This window comes from Hyperoodon ampullatus (genome assembly GCF_949752795.1).
Source record: "Hyperoodon ampullatus genome assembly, chromosome: 6".
NCBI classification, from domain to species: domain Eukaryota; kingdom Metazoa; phylum Chordata; class Mammalia; order Artiodactyla; family Ziphiidae; genus Hyperoodon; species Hyperoodon ampullatus.
Window position 1 is genome coordinate 114,288,153 of NC_136919.1, and position 23,249 is coordinate 114,311,401.

At 43.6% G+C, this 23,249-nt stretch overlaps 1 protein-coding gene across 1 annotated transcript; it reads right to left on the reverse strand.

The window, feature by feature from the left end:
- Positions 1-6,213: 6,213 nt before the first annotated feature.
- Positions 6,214-16,041, reverse strand: STC1 (stanniocalcin 1; the record flags this gene model as incomplete). Its single annotated transcript, XM_079706128.1, has 4 exons — positions 6,214-6,620; positions 12,820-13,031; positions 13,756-13,898; positions 15,924-16,041. 4 exons carry the CDS (start codon positions 16,039-16,041, stop codon positions 6,350-6,352), a joined length of 744 nt encoding a protein of 247 aa, XP_079562254.1. The 3' UTR covers positions 6,214-6,349.
- Between the last annotated feature and the right edge of the window lie 7,208 nt (positions 16,042-23,249).

The following is a 23,249-nucleotide window of genomic DNA, read 5'->3' on the forward strand; positions in this document are numbered from 1 at the left end:
CATTCCCCAGCATACTCTGCTATGGCTGCAAAGGCCCCAGCATCCTAGTGGAGGAAGAGTCATGGATTAGTTGATGGTGGTCAAAAGACTTCCTTCCTTCCTTCCTTCCCTCCTTTCTCCACTCACAAATGCTTAGCGCATGCCAGCTTTGTGTTAAGTACCGGGAATACAAAGATGACGAAATCCTCTCTCCTTGCAAACAGCCTTCAATGCAATTCGCTACAAACTTGGGTATTCTGGGAAGGCTTCCCAGGTGATACAGGCTTTGGAGAATGAAAACGAGTTTGGGGAGAAGCATATTCATTAGCAGGAATGATAGGTGTGAAGTTCACATGTCAAAATAATGAGGCGGAAAAGGTTATGGTGTCTTTGGGGGGAGAAGGAGAAGTCAGCATTAACAAAATCTAGGAGGCACACGGGAAAGAAGGGACCAGATTTTGAGAGGCTTAAATTTGAAGTCAAGATGCCTGATTTTTGTCCTTTAGGCAGTGGGGAGCTACTAAAGCAAGGAAGTGAAATGATCATACTTGCTGTTTAGTAAGATCCTCGTCGTGGCTGTGTGGAGGTCTCTAGGATTGAGGAATGGATTCAGTTATGTCAGAACAACTGGGACCTTGCTACTCGAATTATCCTCCGTGGAGTATCAGCTCCAATATCAGCATCACCTGGGAGCATGTGAGAAATGCAGACTCTTGGGCCTCACCCAGAGGTACTGAATCATTTTAACGAGATTCCCAGGTGATATGTGTGCACAGTAAATCGGAAGCTACATTGATAGATGGTGCTTATGGCATTCATGTAGGACCCATGGGAGGGATGACCTGAACTTTTTCCTTCTCTTATACCACAGATTCACAAACCACTCCGTGATCTTTTTATCCCATTTTTGAAATGCTGAGAGAAAATTTTAAATGTATATTTCAATAATTTGAGAAAATTTGAAAATTCTTTTAAGCCATGGCTTTTGGAAACATTTTTGTCACAGGTTGTTAATGTACGAGTGGGTTCAGGGAGGCATGCACAAGAGGCTCTTATATCTGTGCTATCTTATGTCTTCAGCGTGGTGATGGGATGCAGGTGTTCATATATTACAATTTGCTGTTTTATGTAGGTTGCAATATTTTATCATTCGTATTCATAAACTCTTGATTTAACAGTAATTTTTAGTGATGTACAAAGGGAAGAAGGGCAAGAAACTTCATCCAAAATGGTACCTCAAGACTCATGTCAGGGGTGGGAGAACATAAATGATGGTGATAATATTCGTGTGAATGGTAATAGTTATATTTGCTGAGTGCTTAATAGATACTATTTTGGGTATACTCACTATGTGCTAGACACCATTTTAAGTGCTTTATATATAACTCGCTGAATGCTCATGACCACTCTAGGTGGTAGGACCTATTATTTATCATGATTTCATAGGGACATATTTTTAAAAATTTTATCGAAGTATAGTTGAATGATAATGTTGTGTTAATTTCTGCTGTATACCACAGTGATTCATTTATACCCATGTATGCATTCTTTTTCCTATTCTTTTCCATTATGGTTTATCACAGGATATTGAATGTAGTTTCCTCTGCTATACAGTAGGACTTTGTTGTTTACCCATTCTATATATAATAGTTTTTGCATCTGTTAATCTCAAACTCCCACTCCATCCCTCCCCCACCCCCCCATTCCCCTCGGCAACCACAAGTCTATTCTCTATGTCTGTATGTTTCTGTTTCACAGATAAGTTCATTTATTTTGTATTTTAGATTCCATATATAAGTGATATCGTATGGTATTTGTATTTCCCTTTCTGACTTACTTCACTTAGTATGATAATCTCTAGGTCCATCCATGTTGCTGCAAATGGCATTATTTCATTCTTTTTTATGGCCGAGTAGTATTCCATTGTATATATGTACCACATCTTCTTTATGCATTCATCTGTCGATGGACATTTAGGTTGTTTCCGTGACTTGGCTATTGTAAATAGTGCTGCTATGAACATAAGGGTTCATGTATCCTTTTGAATTATAGTTTTGTCAAGATATATGCCCAGGAGTGGAATTGCTGGATGATATGGCAACTTTATTTTTAGTTTTTTGAGGAACCTCCATACTGTTTTCCATAGTGGCTGCACCAATTTACATCCCCACCAACAGTGTAGAAGGGTTCTCATAAGGATATTTTCATAGATGGAAAAAAAAAAAGTGTGAAGATGTTAGATACCTGGCCCAAGGCCACAAACTAGAATTTGGACTCAGTTCCCGGAAATCCCAGGTCTAAGTTCTTAATCACTACACTATAGTATAGTATGTACACAGCCTCTCTGCATAAATACATATTGATTGAAGACGATTAAGGATAAAGGATCATAATGAAATAAATGTACTCTTTTTCCTTGGCCAGGTCAGAGCAAAGCAAATGCAATACATTTTTGGCTTTGGGGAGACAATTCTTATAGCATTTGTTAGCTGTTTTCTGTATATCTGGACTTGGGAAAATGCAGTTTGGAGCTAGAAATGAATGATATTGAGAAACATCCCATCTGAATTTAAAATATGGAGAAAATCCACTAATTAAAAAAATAAACTATATAAGACCTCTCTTTGAAACATCTACACTGCACAAGTCCCCAATTTTCTGTGACTGAACTTGTAACTGTCCTTCAAGACCCAGGTAAATGTCATTTTGCTGGAAATCTTTTCCCCATTTTCCAAGATGGGCCACCTCCTCCTTTTGTTCAGGTCCCCTCTACCTGTGATGATAGTAATAATAGCTGACACTTATTACATTACGGTGTGTTGAACATGTTGTTAGCACTTATTTTACCTTCCTCTAACAGCCCCATGGACAGTTATCACTATCCTCATTTTACAGAGGAAGAAACTGATATATTTTGAGATTAAGTGACTTGTCTGACATCATGCAGAGACAGAATTCAAATTTCAGAAGTCTGACCCTGGAGCTGGATCTTTATCACCACAGAGCTATCTGCCTCCCTTCCCACATTGATTCAATTGTCTTTTCCCCTCTTCTGACTCTTTCTAAATCATTCATTAAGGTATTGAGTGTATCTTGCGAATTGGGTTTTCTTTCCAGTGCTGGGAATGCATTGGTGAACAAGCAAAGGTGCTTCCCCTCTCGGCAAAGGGTGGAGGGCAATATCTTCTAGAAAGTGAGAACAGCGTAATTAAAGGTGTGGAAGGGAGAGAGTGAACAGTCCTTCCCAGAGCTCCTTCATGGATGGAGCGTAGAGTTCACTGAACAGCAGGGTGAGTCTCGAGGCTGGAGAACTGAGCAGAGCCAGACCATAAAGCTTCTTCTAGCGTTGTAAGGAGTTTGGGTTGCAATTTTACTGTGAGGGTAATGGTTTTGAGGACATTCGGAAAATGTTCATTTAAAGTATATTCATTTACACATTGGCACTTCATTAGCGACTTTAAAGAAACCAATCAGCCATTAACTTCAGGTTCAGAAAGTCTCATTCAAGAAGTTTTTTAAAGAATAACAATGAAAGACATTGGGGGAAAAAAACCCAGTAAGACGTAACACTTTATTATTTTTTGTTATCTTAGAAGGAATTCACCAAAGGCTTCATATTATGCTATGGCATCTTTAATTATAAAAATAAGCAAATAAAATAACTTGCATCTGTCATTACCATGATATGTTTCATAACCTTTATATGCACATGGAGCTTAAAAATGTAATTTAACAATAAATAATGACATATACCAGATATGCTCACTGTTTATTCCAGTACTCAGCCAAAAACCTAAATATCATTTAAATTATAAATACATAATGCAAATATAATGGCACAAAAATGTCTAAAGTGCAACCAAATCACAAGAGAAGAATCATGCAAACTGGTCTAGGTCAGCCCCGGAATCACTCTGTGCAGCAAACACAAGACAAAGCTTTGGAAGTTTAAGGGGGACTTGGAGGGAGCAGGATGGGAAGAAGAGAAGCAAAAAACTAGCAACATTGTGAGAACTGCTTCTTTCCATATGTGTAGATATATGTATTATAGATACATATATAAATATTATTGTGGGGAGAAAAGGAGGGGGGTACCACGGTTTGAAGAGGTCACAGCAAATCAAAGAGAATCCACTGGACGGAAGTAAGAGAGAATTTTGTTAGGAATACTCATGAACTACTCGTTGCATTGGGGTCCTGGCTTAGTGGGTTTGAGAAACGGACACAACACACAAAACTGTAATAGCTTTTCTGGTTTGGAGAAGCCAGCCTTGCCTGCAGGGTAGGAATGGGTGAGGGAGGGAGAGGGATAGTCAACTTAGAGTATGATCTACCTGATTTCCAAGAGGCTAAGGCAGTGTCCATATGTTTGGGGACCTGGGGATGGGACAGTTCTGAGTATAAAAATGCTCTTAACAATCTGATGTCAGCACGCTGAGAGGCTGTGTGGGGACAAAGGCAGCCACGCTTGTGCTGCTGCTGGGTCTGTTGCATTCGCTCTTGGTCCTTGAGCAGCACGTTACTGGTTTTAAAGGCTTTGTGGTAAAGTTGTATTGCTTTTTGTTTTTCTGGGGATGTGCCCTCCCTCCTCCCACCAGCATCCCTAACACTCAATTTGGGCAAATCTGGAGTTTATCCTAGTGAGAGTCAAGCACCAATGGTTTCTACCTAAGCAAGTTTGGAGTGGCGCTTACAGTCCTAGCCCTCCTCCCTCTCCCTCTCTCAACATTGACCTTTGGTGGGCAGTGACGCTCCTAAGGGACCGTTAGGTTCAAGGACAGTGACCCTGAGAAACTACTGTTGTTCATAGCTAGGTTAATCATTTGGCTTTGGTGGTTGCCATCTTGTAAACATCACGGCAGACATGATCAAACCGCCAGCTCTTTTTTTCCTCTTTCTTTCATTTTTTTTTTCTTTTTTCTTTTTTGCAATCCTACAGAGATGGCCCAGCTGCCAGGACTACTTTGGCAGGCAGCGTGCTACAGGACAAAAATGTAAGAGGAGTCTATTAAGGCTGGACAGCCCAGGGTTATTTATACCCCCTCAGCCCCAAGTCCCCCAAACTAAAGACCCAAAGGCTGATTGACTCATACCTGATTGAGTTAATGGAAAGCCTCCTACCCCATCATCAGGCTGTCAGAGTACCAGGCACTGATGAAAGGCAGAAAGTCAAGAACTGCCACTTCCCAAGGTATAGCAGGCCTTATCACACTCTAAGTGGTCCAAGCCCAAAGGGATGCTCTTTTTGGTCCCTGTAATTCTCAGTTGGATGTGACAGAGCTGTTTCAGGATAGGTCTAAGTCAAGAGTAGCCTCTGGGTTGAGGTGGGCTGGGAGATTAACATCTTGCCTGGGGTCCTTCAGATAAACCTGTTGGTTTTTCCTATCTCATAACAGGCCCATCTTAAGTTTTGATGTTGAATAAAACTACTTCTACCCCCTTAGTTATAAAAAAGGCCACAAGGAGCATTTATGTGGATATCTGGAAGTGAGATAGTTATTCCATTCCCAGGAAAAGAAAAATAAAGCTAAGTTACAAAACTAAATCTATATGCAATAAAGTTATTATATACTGCTTTGTTTAAGCAGAGTCCTCTGGAATTTATGTACAGTACATTAGTTTTCACCTATTTATATTCCACAGTTAGACCTTAAGATTCTCTGGATTTAAGACAATTGTTAAAGATACTTTTAAAGCTCTGAGCAGTTACAGTACATAGAGATGTTAGCTTTTTGTTTTTCATTAGATGCAAGAAGATGCAGGCTCCAAGTCTGGTTGGAGAGCCAGGCTCGAGCAATTTGGTAAATGTGTTGGGAAGGAAATTAGACATTGAGGATCAAGACCGTAAGACACTAGCTCATGAGAGATCAAGAATTCAAATATGACATTCATATTCGTCCATGGCCAGCACAGATTCATAACACGAATTCCACTGAGCATCTTTATGAGCGTTTTAAGACATGCATTTAAATTAAGTTGCTTCTTACCAGCTAACTCTACTGGGGCAACCATTCTAAAGGGTTCCACATCTTCAAAATACAAAGTCTGGGGAATTACATGAATGTTTTGTGTTGGAGAGTCATTGGAGGGGAGCTGGGAAAAGACCTGGTAGAGGAAAGTGGTAAAAGAGGCCACTTTCTCCTGAGGAGAGGCAGAAAGATCACACGTGTTCTGTTGGTGAGAATGCCGCCATCGAAGAATGTTGAGAGATTGATTACAGAAGCCTAGTTTCATGCAATTTTTTTTAAGGGGGGGATAGAAAATAGGAACTACTTAAAAAAATCAAACCAGGCACAGTACACTCGACGTTGGTGAGCGAACACCCTTAAAATGATCGTAGTTTGGTGAGGTTGTGAATACCTCTCCCCGGCTATGCACTCTCTTGGGAGGTGCGTTTGATGAGGGAGGGAGAGGCCACCTCACCTCGGAGGCTCCTGAGGAGGACTTTCAGCTTCTGTGGCTCGTTGGCACGCCTCCTGTTGAAGTCAGCTCGCTGGTGTGTGTGGGCACAGTGGTCTGTCTGCAGGATGTGAAAGAGGCTGGCCATGTTGGGTCCGATTTTCTCCATCAGGCTGTCTCTGATTGTGCTGACGGTGTCTTCATCACATTCCAGTAGGCTTCGGACGAGTCTGTTATAGTATCTGCATTGGGAAAGAGAGGGTCATTCAGTGGGCACAAGGCAAGACCCAGGCTTTCATCCGGGCTCCAGTCAACACCCGTCCTGCATGGCCAGATCAAGCACCCACAAATAGTTGCCTCAGCTGAAGGTGGCTTTTGCTTCTAACCTTTAGGCAGTGTCTTCTTCGTGTGAGTGCTTGCGCTGCCTGGATTTACCACCCAGTGCAAGACAGCTCTGTGTCCACGTTTAGAGCTCAGGAGACTGCGATCGTACTTTGAACAGTAGGCTCGTGGCAATGTCTAAATGTTTTAGAAAGAGAGAATTGTGGAGCTAGATGGGATCACAGAGACCATTTAACGACTCTTTCATCATTTCATTGTACAGAGAAGAAACTAAGGTGGGAGAGCTGAAGTGACTTGTCTGAGGTCATACAATGGGCTAGTGGTCGAAGCAGGACTGAGTCAAATGTATGAGGTGACCCAACACTCACACTTATGTTTTAATAGTCATTGCACATGGATGCAATCATTTGCAGTTATTTTGGTGCCTCTTTGCGATTTTTCTTTTTCTTGGTGGGAGGTGTGTGTGTGTGTGTGTGTGTGTGTGTGTGCATATTCTGATTAATTTCTATCTTTTTTTTTCTTTTTGGCCGTGCCGAGTGGCATGTGGGATTTTAGTTCCCTGACCAGGGATCAAACCCGTGCCCCCTGCAGTGGAAATGTGGAGCCCTAACCACTGGACTGCCAGGGAAGTCCCTAAATTTCTATTTTTAAAGGAGATCCCTGTCTTCAGTATCTCATGCATTTTTCTACTCAATCTAATTTCCCTATCATACACTTGGCTAGCCTCTCTGAAGGCTATCGTCTCACCAGATTTTCAGTCTTCTTGCAAAGGTATATTGCAGTCAGAGGGCCAAATGCCAGGCAACAAGGATATTTAAATAGAACGATTGGTGATCCTTAGTGGTTTGTGCTTCAATAGTTTCAAGAAGCCTTCTCCCACTGCTCTAGATTGTGCTGCCCTCTCCTTTTTGGGGATGTTTTATAGATATTGGGTTACCATCGTACAGGTCAGCATTTGATGGTTTACTGATGGTTTTGTTTTCCTGACTAGGCTGTAAACCTATTGAAGGCAGGAGATGTGTCCTTATTCTTTGTATCCCTCATGTGCCCATGTCCTAGGGCTATAGTGCCTGCACACTGTCATTCTGTTGATTTATTTTGTGGCCCCTGAGGGAATGGAGCTTTCAAAATAGAGTTCTTTCCAATGTCATGATTCCCAAAAGAAAAAATTATCTGTGGGTCTTCTGGTAAGTTTTACAAAAGAATTTGTGTTTGGTATAAATTTCCTTCATCTTTGGTGCAAGTTCTTTAAGCCTCCAAAATGCTGCAGCTAACTGTTAGGCTCAGAAAGAATAAAACTGTCTAATCTATTTTTTTTTCCTGAAGACTATGGTTTAATCATTTTAAACAGTCACAGGACATGTTTCCACACATGTGGAAGATGTGATGCCAGTGAAAATGACAGTGAAGAAGATGTGAAAGATGACAGTGAAGAAGATGTGAAAACAATTGTGTACATGTTGTACAGCAAATAGTCCTAGGTAATACTCCCTTTGATGCAGGTTTTTTAAAAATCAGTACATATGGGTTAGACAGCATGGAAACTACCCAAAAAAAGATGGAGTCTTTTATGACATAGAGAACACACTTAAACCTTGTCATTGACCTTTTATCAGTAAACTGTCTAATAGTTAAGGCATATAAATTACTCATCCTATTCTTTGGGAAGACACTTCGGGTATTTCCCAATTTGAATTGGGATGGATTTGCTCCATTTCAAGGTGGCAGATGTCAGAACCCATTAGCTCTGTGTTCACTAATTAGGGACTGTCCTAATGACGGTGGTCTGCAGCATTTATGTGGAGAGACCCTTTCCTCAGAGGAGCCCGAGGACTGCCGGACCACAAGATCTTCCGTGAAAAGAAACCTGTTTATTTTTAACTCACCTCACAGAGCACAGGATCAAACATCTTTCCAGAATAACTTAACCCCCCAGAGAGGTCCTTTCAAGGATGTACAGTAAATAGAGTGGAATGTGGGCACTGAAGCAAAGCCATCACCCTTCTGTGAGGGAGGAGAACCAAGCTGGGGACGGAGGGAGAAATGTGTCTGGGTCTCTGATATAGTCCTGGCTCCCATGAGGGAGGATTATATCCAGCTGTTGTTAAAACTGGGATTCCCTGGCACAGAGACACATTTTCCAACCCTTTGGAATTATAAAGCACATGAGTCAAAGCAGATCTCACTTGGATGGGGAAATGGGGAGAAAAGTGGTTTTGGAAAAACTGAGAATAAACTACTTTGTACCATCAGCTTCAGACATCTACACACCCACACAGATCCCCAGGCATCTCTTGGGCTCTGCTAGGATGTGGGTCCCCTGGATCTCTGTGTCTATTTCAAACGGTGATTAGATCCTAGAGAAAAAGGTTTCTGACCCCTCATCTTCCTGCCCCTCGGTTAAGGACTTTATAACTTAGAAGTTAACCCTTCCACTTCTAGAAAGAAAGAACTGTTCACACCAAATGATCTTCCAAATGGGCTGGAGAGGATGATCTTTCCTTATATTAACATTGAAAACTCTAGTCTGGATGAAGAAGTCTAACACCAGTAAGGAAACTAAGCTTCTGTAACTCGCCTCACCTCTTTAAGGTCAGACGTGTTCCTCTGGCCCCCACTTTGTCAAAACACCTCTTCTCCATCTCTGAGAGAGCCTACCTTTACTGTTACTTTCTCTGCCGGCCCCGATAGGCCACCTGTTCTTGGCGCTTCTTGAGGATGACCCTTGCCAGCCTGACTGTTCTTAGCGACTCCCCCCAAATCTACCCTTAGCTTCTCCCATGGAGCTGGTTACCTCAGCAAGGGCAGGCTAAGAGAGCTCCTTGGAATAGATAACAGCCATGGCTCCAGTAGCGGCTCCTCCAAGTGTGGGAGACCTATCAGGCTGCCTTGATGACAACACCGTTTGCCTGAGCAAGCAATAGATTAATCCCACACCTCTCTATTGAGGGCCAGAATATGGCATTGACCTCTGGGGTTGTGTGGGCTGACGAGACAGACCTTTCCTATCTCTAAGCCAGTCAGTGAGGTTATTGAAGAGATTGTGTCTTCAGCGAAAGTTGACTTAGCAGTTGTCATGTAGTCCTTGATCACTGTCTTGGACCAAGACTTGATGTTACTATAGCTGTTGGTGAGAGATGTACACAAATTTAATTGTTGATCACCAGGGGGTGCATTTATTCCATTCTACTTGGAATTCCATTTTGGGATTGTGGATTTTATCTGCAGGTTTGACTGGCTGCCATTTTTGAAGTGGAAATCAAATAGCCTGGCTCAGGGCCATGTGAATTCTAGGCTCAACTCTGTCATTCACTAGCTGTGTGAACTTCAGCAGGTCACCCCTCTCTCTGGGTCTCTGTTCTCTAATCAGTAAAAAGAGGCAGTTAGTCCAGATAACCTTTATGGTCATTTCCAGCTATGACATTTTATGTTTCTGGGGTTCAGTATATACGCTTCTTCTCAATTTAACAAAAAAAATAGTTCAGCTCTGCTTAAGGCCCATCCTTGGCAGGAGGAGTTACAACTATTTAAGAAGATGCCTTTCTTCATCTTTATGGGGAGTGGTGGTGGGTTGTACTCCCAAGACTTAATGGGCTAAGTGTTCAGATCACCCAGCCTGGAAGGAACCTTTAAAGCATGTTTCTTTCCTCCCCCTTTGAAAATTCCATCACTGACTTTTTTCCTTGGTAAAGAATAAGATCAGATATTCTCCATAGCTACTGTTTTAAGCCATGCTTACCCAAATACACACATACTGCCTAGGAACGTTCTGTGTGAAGGTTTATAAATAGTCCTTTGTTTCCCTTGATCAATATTATTCTTCTGTTTCCTGTTCCCTATCCATGCCCTAGAGAGTTGGAAGCTTTGTCAGTTTTCCCATCTGGATCTGGATTGGTTTAATTTCTTCTCAGGCCTCATGCCGTCCAGCCTGCCTGATCAATCGTGCCTGCTTCCCTCATGGTTGAAAGTAGAGTTTACAAATTCAGCCAGGGGGACACTCCAGCTATCCTTTGTGTTCTAAGTGCATTTCTGTCATGGAAAACCTCCCTGTTCTGGCTCCTGGTCCAGTCACAGGCTTTTGGATTCTCCCAGGCCCAAATCTCATGCTAGATAAGTCACAGGAAGGTGGAATGAACCTGTAACTACTTCCTTTCACAATTCTTTGCCAACTGGCACAACGTAGTGTGTATCTGTGGTGGGACAGAGGCTGGGAAAGCAGGATGTGTCAGAAGAGTGAGGATCTTAAATAGAGCAAATCGAGCCCAGCATGGAACCGGAAACCTCTAGCTCTGAGCAGGAATAACATTAGCCAGTTCAAGCGAAGTAACTGGAGAAAGCTAAGAGCTGCATGGAGGATTCTAGTCTTTAAGAGATGACCTTCCTTAATCAGGATGATTCTTCTAAGATGATAAAGGGAGATAACTAGACTCCTGTGACCCCTTTCTAAAGGTGGTGAAAACAAGGCACCTATCGAAAAGAATAGCGGCCTGCTTAAAAGCTCCTATTACTAGTCTCTTAGATGGTTAGGATCACCAGTCTAGAATCTGTATTCTCCTTTCTGTAAGACCTCCTCTTCATAATGGAAGATGCTACCTCAGTTGAATTAGAGATACTAGTGTTGTCTCAAAACTGGCCACATGCCATATTATAGATCATGAATTGTCACTGGACCATTAAAGATCAAACCTTATAATAATGACTGTGCTAACCTATTCCTGCCCCCCAGCTACCACATAAACACATACTAAAGAGACAGGGCGCTTGAGATAAATGCTGAATTTGATTTTCCTGTTCTCAGAACATCAGTTAGCACCATGACAGAGTCACTTTCAAGGACTGAACAAACGATTTTTGTAAACTGACATGAGGTTCTCAAGAACAATGATCAGTAGTTAAGAGTGAATCAGAAATGTACGACGTTTAACGTCAGAGGCCTTAACCTTTCCCCGAGGAGGAGCTACTTTTCCCGTTTTCCAGTTGCACGCATGTACATGACTAACCCACTGGTAAGCCCCAGAAGGACTAGGTTATTGCCAGTATCTGAAGAAGGGTGGCAGCCTCTGGCTAGGAAGTTAATCAGGTAAGTCTGCGTTAGCGCTCCTGTGGGCAGAATAACACGTACGGTCTGATCTTTGTGGATATGTGCAGATTTGGCTGGAGAGTCAAAGAATCCTAGCCCTTCAGGACTAGGAGTCAAGTCAGTGGCATCACAGTAGGCTGAACTTGACCGTTCTGCACTGCTCCTGCCATGCCTCCATGCTAGCCCCATCAGCACCTTTCTGAACTTGACCACAGATGGGGAAGCCCAGGTCTTGCCAGGAAACTTTCTACGCCATGGAATGAGCATGTCTGCCATCTCGTGTCTTAGATGTTCATACCTGGCTGGTAAAGACGGTGAGTCAAGGGCACAGAAAGGCATGATGCTCAGATATTACTAGCTCAGTGGCTTGGGATCAGTTTAGAATACTAAGATGAGAATGTGATCTGGGGAGTCACCAGAACATCATTCCAGGAAATCTTGGACTAGACAAATGGGATAACAGACCTGGAAGGGACCATGGGAATCATCTAGTCTAGCCACTTCACTTTTCACAAAGGAAATTTGAGTCCCACCGAAGTCAGATGGTTCGCTCTGGGCTACCCAGTGAAATATCTGATTGGGCTTAGGATGGACTCAAATATATGCAGTTTTAAAACTCTGCATTATGACATTTGACCAAGGTTTTCATAATGGCCAATTGTACTGTGCCTAGTCATGATTTCAGCCCAATTTGATGTCTCAGAATCTTGTTACCATAAACTTCACAATTCCCTTCAGGCTTATGGAAGGAAATGGACAATGCACCCAGGGATGCTGCAGATGAAGTTTTCTATTAGCTGCATGGAGAGACTTTTCCTATAACAGTGAAAAAAAAAAAATCCAGGCTGCTTAAGCTGTCACAACCAATCACAAACATATTTTTTTCCTGCAAAAGCTGGGAAGACTGCAAGCTAAAATAAGAGCATCACCGTGGCAATTTAACTCCTTCTGTGTCTGGCTCTGACGGCCAACCACTCCCCCTCCCCCCGAACTGCCACACGAGTGGACTCATTTTGTACCTGTTGGAGAAGTGATTAGGGAGCTGGACGACTTCCGTGATGGCTTCGGGGTTCCGCTTGGCCACACTACACACGTTCAGCTTGCTGTAGCACTCCTCCTGCACCTCGGCAATCATCCTCTGGAAAGTGGAGCACCTCCGAATGGCCAGGAAGACCTTGGCGGTGACCCCGTTGGCGATGCACTTTAAGCTCTCTTTGACAAATGCTTTTCCCTGCCAAGGAAGGGGGGGAGGAGGACAAGATTTAGCTTGAGCTGACAAGAGAGGACAGGGCCTATGATATGTGGACCTTAAGGGGGCTCACCTTGGCACTGTCTCACGGCCCTCTCTGCATGTCCTTGCAATAAGCGAACTGTACCCTGAGACCAGGATTTTTTTTTAAAAGTCCCTATTCCCTTAGACTACCTTGAGAATTGAGCTACATAGAAATGAAATGAGACGAGAAAAAGAGATGGACCATACACAACCACCCTTCAGCCTAAAAATAGCCATAATATGGTTTTGTATTCTTGGGATTGAGATTTGATAACTCAAATCACAAGCTAGTAAAAAAAAAAAAAATGAAAAAAAAAAAGCTAGTATGCTGGCTCTTCGTGAGAAGAACTTCTTTGTTAGAAGAACATTTTTATTTCCTCTTGAAGAGGCAAAGATTTTCCGCTCATCACCCCTCCCTTAGAAGACAGCCTCTGTCAGCCTGTTACAATTGTGCATTAGAGTGGGTGGAGAGTGGCTTATATAGAACCTATTTCTTGGCCAAAAGTGTGTGTGTGTGTGTGTGTGTGTGTGTGTGTGTGTACACATGTTGGAGATGAGAATTTAGACTGGGGAGGCTGAGATGCAGAGCTGGTTCCCTACAAGCCCGGCTCCTAAGAACAATAGTCTCATACACTGTTAAAGACAAGCAGCCAGTTGTGAGCAGGGGTCAAGGTCTTATTACCTGAGTGTCAAATTTAGCAGCGCTGTACAAGAAGGATTTACAGATGTCGTACATCCCATCTGTGTCACAGGTGGAGTTTTCCAGGCATGCAAAAGCTCCACAGCCAACCTGCAGAGCGCTGTTGAGGCAGCGAACCACTTCAGCTGAAAGAGACAAATCCACGCAATCTGGGTCAGACGGTGAGGACAGTCTAGAGGGATCAAGCTGATGTGGAGGCAAAATTCAAGGAAAAGGGGTCAGAAGAACTTATCCTAGAAGTCTGTGATGGGGCCAGTAGATAGACCCATTCCGAGCGGGGTGGGAGTGAGGAATAGAGGGGACAGACAGATCCCTTTTGCTTATAAGAACCAGAGAACATGGAGGAAGGGAATGAGTTTTCCCTCGGAGATACACTCTCTTGGTCTCACCATCACACACAGTTCTGGTGGCTGGAAAAGTAAGGTTGGAGTAGGAGGCATGCCCAGTGCTTAAAGCAGCTCTGCAGAATCCAAGGGCACCCCTTAAAGGCTGAAAGCATGGGAAGGTAGATGGTAGTGGTAGGTGGTCAAGTTTAGGAGGAGGAAGGAGAAGGGAATCCATTTGGCTTCCAGAAAATACACTCCAGAATCATAAGGATGGAATTTTGGTCTAAATGGCAGAGAAGAATTTGCCAGGAGTCCACTAGGAGACCCTTCTGATTTAGGGCTTTTAACTTACCTTCCTATTGGCAGAAAGAAATCTGATCCGTTCATGTTTCATCCCAACCCCCCGCTGTAGGACAGTGCTTAGAGGTATGCATAATCTCTCTCATATTAAAAGCCTTTTTTTAAAAAAAAAAAAAAAAGAGAGAGAGAGAAACACAGGTGTAGAATAACCAGGCCAAGGCAACACTTGTGCAAGACTGGAAGAAAACCGCAGAGAACTTGCATGAGGCTTTCTACATTCTGGATAAGATCTTCCATAAAAGTAATTTCTCTCCTACAGAAGAGGGGTGTTCTGGCAGGCAGCTCCGCGAGAAACGATCTGCAGCCTTCATACCATAGGAGTCTCCTCTGAGATCAAAAGCACGGTTCGGTTAGGCGGCCCCTCCCCCTCCCACCACCCGCAGCCTCTGGGATGTTACGAGTCATTTCCCTAATTATATATTTCCACGGGTTCAAATGATAACTTTGCTTTAAGCAGTTTTAATATGCATTAGGATTGCTATTGTTTTTGGCAAGCTTGAATTGTGAATCACTGCATCTCTATAGCAACTAAGTACAAAAGGAAGTGAAGCAAAGCCCTCCTCTCGGCAGGGACCTGTGCCCTTCCGAGGGGAGCAGCGTCTGCAGCATTTGGACACCTGCGAGCCCATCTTTGCTGACAGTTGGGGGAGAGAGAGCAGTCATGGAAGGGGAGCAAGCTGGACAAGCGAAGTCCAAAGACAGAGGTGTCAATGCCGGCTTCCTAAGGACTCTCTTCCTTTAGAGACCAGGATAATACACAATTAACTGCTCAAGGAGTCAGGGCTAGAGTGAGACCTCTCCCTTGGAGAAATAGCTGCTACGTTTCACAGATACTCTTTTTCGAGGGGCTGTCTAGCCACGGGGCTGCGTGGAGACTGAATGGAGCCCCAGAGAGCAGGGAGGGACAGACGGAACAGTGTCGAGGGTGGGATGTGTAGGGTTTTCTCTGAATCTGCCCTGGATTTGTCAGACTGGAGGGCTATGGTTCCGTAAATCAGTCTGCAAAGGGAGCTTTCTGTGTGTTCTCTGGAGGGGCAGGGAAGTCAAGTTATAGGGTCTTCAGGGTAAAGAAAGAGGAACAGCATCAGACAAGTCACGTCTCACCTTAAGATCAGCTTCAGCTTCTGGAAAGTATAGAGAGCGCTTTGAAGCATGCCAACATTCAAGTCTTTCCCCCGCCCCCTCCCCCCCAAGAGGGTACGTGCCAGATTTCAGGCAATCAGGCTAGGCTTATGCAATGAAATACCCTCAGCAGAGCGCCCAGCTTCTTCGTTAGTTGCATGCAATTTATTAAACAAAGGAGCTCCACTTCCTAAGGCTATTGGATTACACTGGCAGTTTATTGCCATCAGGCATGAAGCACATTTATTATCAAGATCAGCCGTCACAGACACAGTTGCAAAAGCGAGAGGCAAATGAGGACAGCTCTTTGGGGGAGAAACCGGTCCTGGGTTTGCCGCTTACCTGAGTTCTGAGCTGCCACCCGGGCTTTCCTGGGGCTCACAGAATCATTCTGCTCCGCCTCATGGGTTGCAGCAGCACTGATCACCAGCACCAGAAGCACTGCTGAGGTTTGGAGCATTCTCTGAGAAGTTTCCGCTAAGTTGTTGGGTTTGTTTTTTTTTTGTCCTCCCCCGCTTTCCTCTTTCCCTCTCCCGGCTTGAGTGAAGATGTGGATCTGGATACACTGAGAGCCTAGGTGAGGATTTGATGAGGAATTTTCTGTTGCTGCTGATGCTGCTTCTGCTGGCGCTTTTGCTGCTGCTGCTGCTGCTGCAGTCGCTGCTTCTTGCACCTCTGGCTTTTGCAAACTGGGGGCCCAAGAGCTGCACCCAGGGATTTTATAGCCGTTCTTATCGGTCCTCAGGATCAGGGACCAATCAGGTCCCTCAACTGGTCTGGCCAGCCAATCGGAGGGCATGCTCATTGGGCTGGAGCTGTTTGACTTCTTAGAAATATTTTCCAGCAAATTAAAAGTACCTGCTGCCAATGTCTTATACGTGTGTGTGACTGTGTGTGCAGAGATGTGTGAAAGAGCTATTTTCACAGAATTAAGGGATGACTTTGTATTGATCTAACGAAAGGGAAATCATAGGACCATCTCAACAAGGTGCCTTGGGAAACCTATCCATCTTTTTAAAAAAATGTGCTATGGGGAGGAGTGGGCAGCTCAGGCAGGATGAGTAGTGTGGTCTCTTTGGATTCGAATTTAGCCTCATTATAGCAGTTTTACTATCATTTTCACAGCACATTCTCTGTGTTGTAAGCTACATACACCATACCTCCCCATCTTCTCAGTTTAAGCATGTTTACAGGTCTGTGAGGCATTTTGGTTGTATGTGGACATCCTGAGTTTTCACATGGATGAGCCCTTGGGAAGGGACATATAGGAGGGGGAAGGGCCCTCATGGACTGGAATAGGACAGCTCTGAGCTGTGGCCCGAGTTCCTCTTTTGATTAGCTCTATGACCCTGGTCAAGTCCTTTTACCTTGTTCTATCTGTTTCCCGATCTGTCAAATGCCAAAGTTGGAATCTAGCATTCTTTACGCCTCTAAAACTATGATTCTCTAGTAACACAAATTAACCTCGACTCCATCTTTTTTGTCACCAGCACGACTACAAACTCCAAGAGGGTTAGTTACTACAGGTAGACACATGCACACCTGTGTACACTACGCTCAACAGGGAGACATCATGAATGCCTGGAAATTAATAAACTGTGTATTCAAGCCTAACCACTTCATAATCACGTTGAAACAATAAGCTGGCCAAAGTAAGACTAAATCTGCTGGGTAAACCAATTCATTTCTTGGGGGGGGGGAGGGCTAAGGGGGTGGGCAGGACAGGAAAGAAGAGGTAGGAGAATGTGTAGGAGAAAAGACAGATAAGCTCTAGACATAATAAGAAAATTACAGTGGCATCACAAACATGCCTAGGATAGAAGCTCATATTTTCTTATAAGTGGGTTGTAGGCAACACGGAGGCTTGTCACTAACTTGTGAAGGAAGCTAATGATCTCAGAGAGGACTTAGGGTAGAAAAGTGGTCATTAAGGGCTGGGTTGAAGTAAAGGATTAAGCAAGACAACCTATAAACATTTTGGGGAGGTAAATGAGGAAGGGCCATTGGAGATTCATACAGACAGGGGCAAGATGACCTTGTAAGGAAACAGAGCCAGTGGCTTCTGTGTAAATCCTCAAATCTTCAAACAAAGGTTGACGAAAGAGCACCAACTCTATTAACCACAAACCAAGAATCAACCCTACGTGTGTGTGGGGAGTGAGCTTGCTGAGTGATTAGAGGTTCCCTTGCCAAAAAAAAAAAAAAAAAAGCTTGTTTGGAAAGCATGAAGTTTGCCCAAAAAAGGGATAGAGGAAATAAAGGATAGAGGGAATATCCAAAGAAAAGAAAGGGAATTTTCAAATTTCCATTAAATAATAGTGTTTTTCAATTTAGATTAACTGACAGTATTTCTCAAGTGTCTTCTAGTGGATGCGTCGGGGTAGGTAAAGGAGGAAAAGTAATGATTCTTATCATCGAGGAGCTTGTAATCAAGTTGGGAAGACAGTCAACCCCAGTCATGTTTCCTAAAGGTTCAGGATGTCAGGACCTTGCATGGTAAGAGAAGAGCATGGTCAACATTGGCTAGAGATGTGGGGAAGGCTTCGTGGAAGGGTCAGTGCAGGAAGGATGTGAGCTGCTGTTAGTGCCTTTTAAGACTTTAGGAAAAAGCCATGATATTTCATTTTTTAAAGTGCTTGTGTTCTGGAAATCTCAGAGGTTGTTTTTATTGCTTTAGGCAGGAGTGGTAGATGTATGGCACTAGGGCACTGTAACATAGTCATTCAGTGTTTTCTTCTAGAAGGAGAAAGAGGACAGATGCATGCGTATTATTCCCAAGGATTTGGATTTCTGTTCCTCAGCATTCTCTGCCTCCTTAGCCATTGTTTACTTTTCTTATTTAAAAAAAAATATATTTATTTATATATTTATTTTTATCTTTGGCTGCATTGGGTCTTTGTTGCTGCATGCGGGCTTTCTCTAGTTGTGGTGAGCAGGGGCTACTCTTCGTTGCAGTGTGTGGGCTTCTCATTGCGGTGGCTTCTCTCGTTGCAGAGTGCTGGCTCTAGGTGCGCGGGCTTCGGTAGTTGTGGCGCATGGGCCCAGTTGCTCCATGGCATGTGGGATCTTCCCAGACCAGGTATTGAACCTGTGTCCCCTGCATTGGCAGGCGGATTCTTAACCATTGCACCACCAGGGAAGCCCCAACCATTGTTTGTTGTTAATGGCAGTGCTGTTTCTCTTGTTAGACTTTCCCTGTGTTGACCTACTGGCTTTGTAGGGTGATGACTTACTTTCCACCATCCACATTTTTTCCCCTACACTCTAGTGCTCCCAGATTGTTCCACAGGTGTCAGGATGTGTTTTGCGTTTTCTCTGATGTTGATTTATAGTTTCTCCTTATTTCACTCACTTACTATCATGTGCCTGGAGGTTCCTAGCTGGGTGTGTGAAGTGTCTCACAATGACGGATAAGCTGTCAGCTGAAGAAATCCAACAGTGGGCAGCCATATTGGTTTGCATATTAATTAGCTCATCAGTGCATTTGAGAACATCAAAGGCAGAAGCTGAAGCCTAAGTAGAAATGCCCAATGGAAATAAAGTTTCTTCCCCAGAGTTCAAGGACCTCTATATGTCCACAATCATTGTGCTCCCCCTGGACTTTGATATAGCAATGATAGAAAAGTCTTGGGAACACTGGAGGTGATGTCTAGTTTCTAAGGAGTTTGAGTATCAGATTTCAGAGTTTGAATACTCTCTTGCAAGCAACAAGGAGTCAAGGGTTCTTGAGTAGGAATTGTTAAATGTGTTGAAATTAGCATTTGGGGAAGGTCTTTTGATTGTACTTATGATGGTTTGGAGGAAGAAAAGAATGGCGGTTGTAAGACTAGTTAGTAATATCAGTTTGCTTTGATGAGGTCCTGGACAACCACAGTAGTAATAGGAAAGGAAGGAAGAAAATTATGAGAGATATTTTAAGTAAAATGGAAATTATCAATTAACCTAAGAAATTTATTGGAAAAAATCTTTCTCCTAGTTTAATGATAATGGAGGTAATGTACATCAGGGTTTTCCCTTCCCCATTTATTGGTTATGATTTTTAGTGGATAAGACTATCTAGCATCTCGGTTAGGCAGGCACTTTCTGGGGTTCTGTTGAGGTAGTAATTTACCCAACAAAAGGACTTGATGTGCTTAAGGTAGGTGAAGAACTGTGCAGTAGGTGGGAGGGGAGGGAAGCCTTTGCCATTATCCCCAAGCAGGGAAAGTGCAAAGGAGTGGGTGGCAGAAGCTGCCAACACCTAAGGCTGGGTGATGGTGCCCTGGCTGTGCCCATGCAAGGCTGGCATGAGTTCAGTGAGAAGATTAAACCAAAGATCTCTGGGGCTTTCTTGGATTTGGCTAGCTTAAAGCTGAGCAGTGAATGGCTCTGGGCCTTTTGGTGAGAGCAGCCAGGAGCATGGTTTCTTGGTAAATGTTTCTTTGTTGTTAACAGAGTACAAGACTCATCAAGGTTGGTGTGACATGGTGACCAAGGTTGGAGTGTCATCATCATTCTTTTATGGGAATTTTAGGCCTGACTGCACTGTTGGACTATTGAGTCATGCCTTCCTAACCTCAAGAAAAAGGAGGAGAGGAAGAGGAGAAAGATGAGGGGGAAAAATTATTTTCATCCTTCTATAAAGATACCAGGTTTTCTGTGTGGACAGTCTCAAATTCTTGAGTCTTAAATTCTTTACCTCTCCAAGTTGACTTTGATTGCTTTAAACTCTGCCAAAGAAAGAAAGGGAGAAAATATATTAAGAGGGCAAACTTCCCTCACCCCCACTGATTTAGGGGGGGTTACTGAGTGCTTGGCACTAGGTCAGGTGATGTGGGAAATGCAGAGAAATGTTTGATGTTTTCCTGTGCTCCATGAATTCCCAAACTAGCTCTTAACGCACGAATGTTGTATTTGATGAGGAAGAATATCTGTTTTCTGGAAATATAATACGGTAAGTGGGTTGGACTGGAGTTTACAGGTTTAGATTCAATTAACATTTACTGGGTGCCTGTCTGCTCTATGCCAGGCATTGCTGCTGGCACTTCTTATCTGTGAGAAAAAATCCTGCTCTCCTCCCAGAGGAAGAATATGGGACCAGAGAGAAAATGGTTTTTGCATGGTTATAGGGTGGATGGTGGAGTTAGGTTACCTGAGATTTCTTACTCTAGAAGGTGCTCTGGGTTCTTCAGTTGTGTGACCCCCGCAGTGCAGGAGAAGTTAGTGCCCTGCCCCTTGGGGCGGGGCGGGGGAGGGAAAAGAAATACACAGGATGACCTAACATGTTTAAACCAGAACAGGCAAGTTGACCTTAGCCTCTACGCCTGTGAATACTGGCACACCATCCTTTCAGATGTAAGTTACAATGTCACTTTATATCAGGGAGGACAAGTTCATAGTCCCTGTCAATCTTCCGCTTCATACAAGGCTCCTGAAACAAGTACAAAGAGGATACGTGTGTCATTGAATCTGTCAGTACCAATGGCCCTTTGGAGACCTGAAGGGACATTACTCTATTGAGACACATGAGGGCGCCCGAACCAACCAGCAAGGAGATGTTTCTTCTACATTAAAAAAAAAAGTGTGAATCCTGGCTAAGTTAGATTGACCATTGATTGTTTCAGGCCATCAGTACGCTTTTTTAGGGAGATGACTTATGTTTGTGGTTTAGGTCAGCGGTCCCCAACCTTTTTGTCACCAGAAACCAGTTTCGTGGAAGACAATTTCTCCACGGACCGGGGGTGGGGGCGATGATTTCAGGATGATTCAAGCACATTACATTTATTGTGCACTTTATTTCTGTTATTATTACATTGTAATATATAATAAAATCATTGTACAACTCACCATAATGCAGAATCCCTGGGAGCCCTGAGCTTGTTTTCACTTGCCACTCACTGATAGGGTTTTGAGATGAGTCTGCAAGAAACTGATTTATTATGGTCTCTGTGCAGTCAGACCTCTCTGCTAATGGTAATCTGTATTTGCGGCCACTCCCCAGCTCTAGCATCACCACCTCAGCCCCACCTCAGATCATCAGGCATTCGATTCTCATAAGGAGCACACAAGCTAGATCCCTCGCAAGTGCAGTTCACAGTAGGGTTTGCGCTCCTATGAGAATCTAATGACGCCGCTGATATGACCGGAGGTGGAGCTCAGGCGGTAATGCGAGCGATGGGGAGCGGCTGTAAATACAGATGAAGCTTCTCTCTCTCGCCCACCTGTGGTTCCTAACCCCGGGGTTGGGGACCCATGGTTTAGGTAACACACCTGTGAGCCAGTGAGCTTGCAGATGCCTAGCATGGTTCTACATATTTAGAAATTTTGTGATATAACCATTCTGTTTACCATCCTATTATTACCTAGTAGGGAAATAGGTTGTAGGCAAGTTTATTAACTATTCTACCCCAGTGCTAAGGGGAGGATCACGTTCGTACCTAACTGTTCAGGGCAGATGAGGGGATACATCAGATAACACATGTATTATTTGAGCTCTTTGGTTTAAAAAAGGGATTCTATTTTAAGGTGGCAGTGAACATTTCACTTTGTTAGTGAAGAAAACAAAACTCCTTTGACCCATTTTTCTACTTAGGCTTCTTTCCTTTAGGGGTCTGCAGACAGAGGTCAAGGCTGACTCACTTTCCACTCAATTTCTGACCCTTTTTTGCATCTATCCTATGGCTTGGAAATCTTCCTGGGGAGTGTTGGGAGGTCGACGTGGAGGCAAACCTGTGCATGAGTGTTTTCTCCTGCTTCTTGCTCCTGCCCTCAAACGCCTTTGTGAAGATGACATTTGTACTCGGTTAGATGCAGGGATAGCTGAGGAATCGGACTGACCTGTCACACTGCACACTTCTGAGAAAGCCTTCCACCCAGCACTTAATGCAAACCTCTCCAGTTAGAGACCAGGGCTTATTACTTGTTGGCTGATCCATCCATCAGTGTGTATTCTTTAAGCTCTCTGTGCCTGGGATGGTGCTAGCACTGTGAAAATACAGACAGTGCAGTGTGAGGTGAGACCTAGAGGGGTGGACCTGAATCCAAGGCAGCCAATCCACAGGACCCAACTGTGAGCTATAACGAGTGAGACTGATGGGTGATGCCAATGAGTTTGTGAAATAGAAATTTTAAAAAATCCACTCCAGCCACCCGTGCTGAAGCATCATTCTGACATATGTAGCCTAAAGCCAGCTTGTCATTTGCAAAATGCTGTCCAAGTATAAAGAAGTGTCTTGCAGCCATTCTTGAGTGCTAGACAAATCTATTATTCTGAATTTATTGGCTGAGAAAGGGGGAAGTGGAGAGGGAGCAGCCTCTATATACAAAGTTACCTTGCAAAGTTAGCAAAGGGACCAGACTGAGAGACTAGAGATTTCTCTACTTGATGTTTGGAAAGCTTGCCAAGAAATTGATTATGGCAATTCAAGTGCATTCTATAATCAAATTGCATTTAATACGCTTTAGGCTAAAGTGCAGTGAAGGTAAACCGCTTCCTGGCTCTGGATGGGTGTCATGGGAGTCTCGTCATATTCTGATTACTGTATCAGTGTAATAAAGTGTGGAATGCAGAGTCAGAATTTATACTGTAAGGATTTTAGAATGGTAGTGAAAATGGTCACCAAGTGCCATTCTGTTTGCTTTCATGGAACACGGTTTTTGTCAGCTGTTTGAGAAATGGACTCTCTCAGC